The sequence below is a fragment of the Erpetoichthys calabaricus genome, chromosome 6 (genome assembly GCF_900747795.2).
Source record: "Erpetoichthys calabaricus chromosome 6, fErpCal1.3, whole genome shotgun sequence".
NCBI lineage: Eukaryota > Metazoa > Chordata > Cladistia > Polypteriformes > Polypteridae > Erpetoichthys > Erpetoichthys calabaricus.
The window spans coordinates 197,754,482-197,757,500 of record NC_041399.2 but is presented as its reverse complement, the minus strand read 5'-3'; the positions used below and the strand labels follow the sequence as shown (position 1 = coordinate 197,757,500).

The window sequence follows — 3,019 nt, the reverse complement described above, 5'->3', positions numbered from 1 at the left end:
AAAAGGCGAGCCTCAAAAGGACGACCTCAATTGGGCGCAGCGAATAAAGGCGCGCGTAAATAAAGATCTGCACATGTTGCTCTTCACATATTCCAGAGCCATTTGAACTAAATTATCTACACACCCTTATTGAATAGAGTCGTACAAGACAGTATTACTGTCACAGAAAATTAAAGACATACAATAGACGGCGGCAGCCCACGAAGAACGGTCAGCTCAGCAAGTAAACATCAACAAAAGAAAGGCTGAAAGAAAGAAAAATACGACCAACAAAAAGAATGAGGTCAAAGTCCCTTGCCATTTAATACAGACTGTTCCTACTAATGTTTATGCACTGCTGTTCTAGCGCCCGTTATTGTAACGGGCTAAATGACTAGTAATATATAATAAGTATAGGCACCACAAACCTGATATAGGTGTACTGAATGAATGCGTAAATTAGGCCTCGAGCTGTAGTCGAAATCGCCTTTCAGGCCTCTAGAGCTTTAATCGAAGTCACCTTTCTCTTTGAATTTTCGCGGCCGTAAATCCGCCGCCTGCCGCGATGTCGGTCTCGTAAGGTTTTTCGGGCAGCTGCGCAGAAGGCGACTGTGCATTCGGCTTCGGACAGACGTGAGTGAGTGAGTGAGTGAGTGAGTGAGTGAGTGAGTGAGTGAGTGAGTGAGTGAGTGAGTGAGTGAGGAGACTGGCGAATTATGTATTAAGATAATGTGACCTTCAGTGTTTTTAAATTTGAAATTAAATAAAAAAATAAACTGACCTCACATGATTTGACAATTGGCCCAGAACTTTCCAGAAAGGCTCAAGATATGCAGTCCCATTTTTAACATTTTTAATAAAACGCAGGAGTATAGAACAGAGAACAGTTTATCAAGCCAAACTGTTTCTGACAACATATTGTTATAACTGGTATGCCTTAAACTTTTGAAAAGTGACAGGTGAATTAAAAAATACAAGCAGCATAAGATTCAAAAGGTATTTCAGTATCGGGACTTGTCAAATCCTTTTGTTCGGCCAGCAGTTAGGACCCCAAGTCTCTTGCCCGGACACAGAGGAGTGCGGGTGAACACACACTCGTATGCTAACAAGACCAATGTGACTCCCGGCTGGCATACTTCTCTTCAGAAAGCAGTCTGGGTGGTGAGAGCAGTTAGTGTGCGAGTGGCTAGAGACCGCAAGGCAAAGGTGGGCACACTATCAGTGGTCAGCACAAAGCATTGGTACTGTGGGGTCTGAATTCCAAAGCATTTGCAATCATCTGTAACCAGGTAACACTGCACAGGCTCATGAGTGAAGCCAAACTGGAACTCTTCAGTCAAGGCCCTGTGCTTCTCCCCCTGAGGCTCTGCTAAAAAGTAGCGGGTGGTGGCCAGCGTGTAGAACTGTCGAAGCAGCTCCCTCCGTCTCTCTTGTGAAAAAGATGCACTGCTCTGGGCCGACTCCTGGAAACCCTGGATGGAACAGAGGGCCCGACTGTTATCCCTGTTGATCAGAAGCAGTCCCAGAATCCCCTGTGGGATTGACACTGTGCCTGGGAAGCAACGTCCCTTCAGGCGAACGCAGATGCGCAAGCAGTCAATTAGTGGGGACCAGAACCGGCAGACAAGCTCTCTTTCGACTTTTTGCAGTGAAGGGGTGGGCCCACAAAGTACGCACACATCGACCCCAGCAAGTAACTGAAAGCAGAGTAGACGATGAGGGACATTAGGACTCCCCTGGGGTAGGAACACAGGATAGTCTCTAGAAGAACTTCCTCCCAAAGAGCGCACTAGAAACGAGAGAAGAACCACTTCCTGCGGGGCCAGGCGCCACCATTTTTCTGTGGCCACAACAATCTTCCCATCCACCAACAGGCATCCAAACTCACTCTCAGCAGCCTGGGAGAAGCCATCTAAGCACTCTTGAAGGATGGTCGGTTCCTGAGGAATTAAACAGTCTGCACAGTGTGTCAGATCACCGACACCCTCATTGGGTACCTCCAGAAAACTGTCGATAAGCTTGTAACAGGAGCGCAGATCCCGCTTCAGTCTCTCCACATTCTTGATGTTTGCCAGGTCGTCCAAGCCCAGGATCAGCACCATGCAGCTGAAGACATTCTCCAGAAGGCGTTCGAGATACAGCTCACTAGCGCCCTCCTCTGAGCTGACAGCGATAAGGGTGATGCTTTCGTGGTAGACCCTCCACAGCACCCGGCCCCATTCCGTGACAGTACTAGACAGCTGGGCGTCCTGACTGCTGCCAAACATGTGCACTCCGTTCAGGGATCCGATCACGGAAAAGGGCAGCTGCCGAGAGGCTCCGCGCCCGCGGCAGAAGAGGGGGACGCCGCTGCTGGCTGTGAGACACAGCAGCTGCACTGCGCCCGCCTGGAACATCATGGAGCGCCTTGGAAAGTGGCTCACCGGCTCACCCGGCACTTGAGCAAGGCATGACACGATTATTTAAAAAATACAAAGTCTCGAGACACCTCGGATCCTCGACCCATAAATAGTTCATTCAGAAGCTTTCTGCTAATGAAAATGACTTCGCTTTACTCACTCCGCCGCATGAAGTCCGCAGCCCTGACTGCGCAAGGTAAACGTCCAGAAAATGTAAGGAGATTTACCCGGGCTGTTTTCCAAACTGTTGAAACTTCGTCTCGTCCCTTGTCGCTTTCCGCCATGAGCGAGTTTCCACAGCAACGCCGCGCTTCCAGAAGACACAACGTATGGTGACGTCGATTGTGTGTGCAACCGCGAAGACACCTGGGAGTTGTAGTTCAAACAATGTCTTCCGCATAATGCCATCATTCCCTATTCAAACGGTTCGCCACCTAGGAAGTGCAGTTAAAGTAAAACTGCCTGTGTTCTGAGATTTTTTTTTTTGCTGTCTTATCACATTTTGCTCTTAAGAAAGAGAAAGGGAAGCAAAAAACGGCAGCCAGAGCTGCCAGACCAGGCTTAATTATCAAAATCTGCTGCCTTTACAGAAAGAAACGGAAAATTAAGGAAGAAACGGTTGGGAATACGCATTTGGAAAT

General features: G+C 48.4%; 1 protein-coding gene across 1 annotated transcript; it reads right to left on the bottom strand.

Moving 5' to 3' along the window:
- Nucleotides 1-747: 747 nt before the first annotated feature.
- On the bottom strand, nt 748-2,706 carry fuz (fuzzy planar cell polarity protein). The gene has a single exon (XM_028804286.2). It carries the CDS (start codon nt 2,376-2,378, stop codon nt 1,122-1,124), a length of 1,257 nt encoding a protein of 418 aa, XP_028660119.2. The 5' UTR covers nt 2,379-2,706; the 3' UTR covers nt 748-1,121.
- Nucleotides 2,707-3,019: the final 313 nt, after the last annotated feature.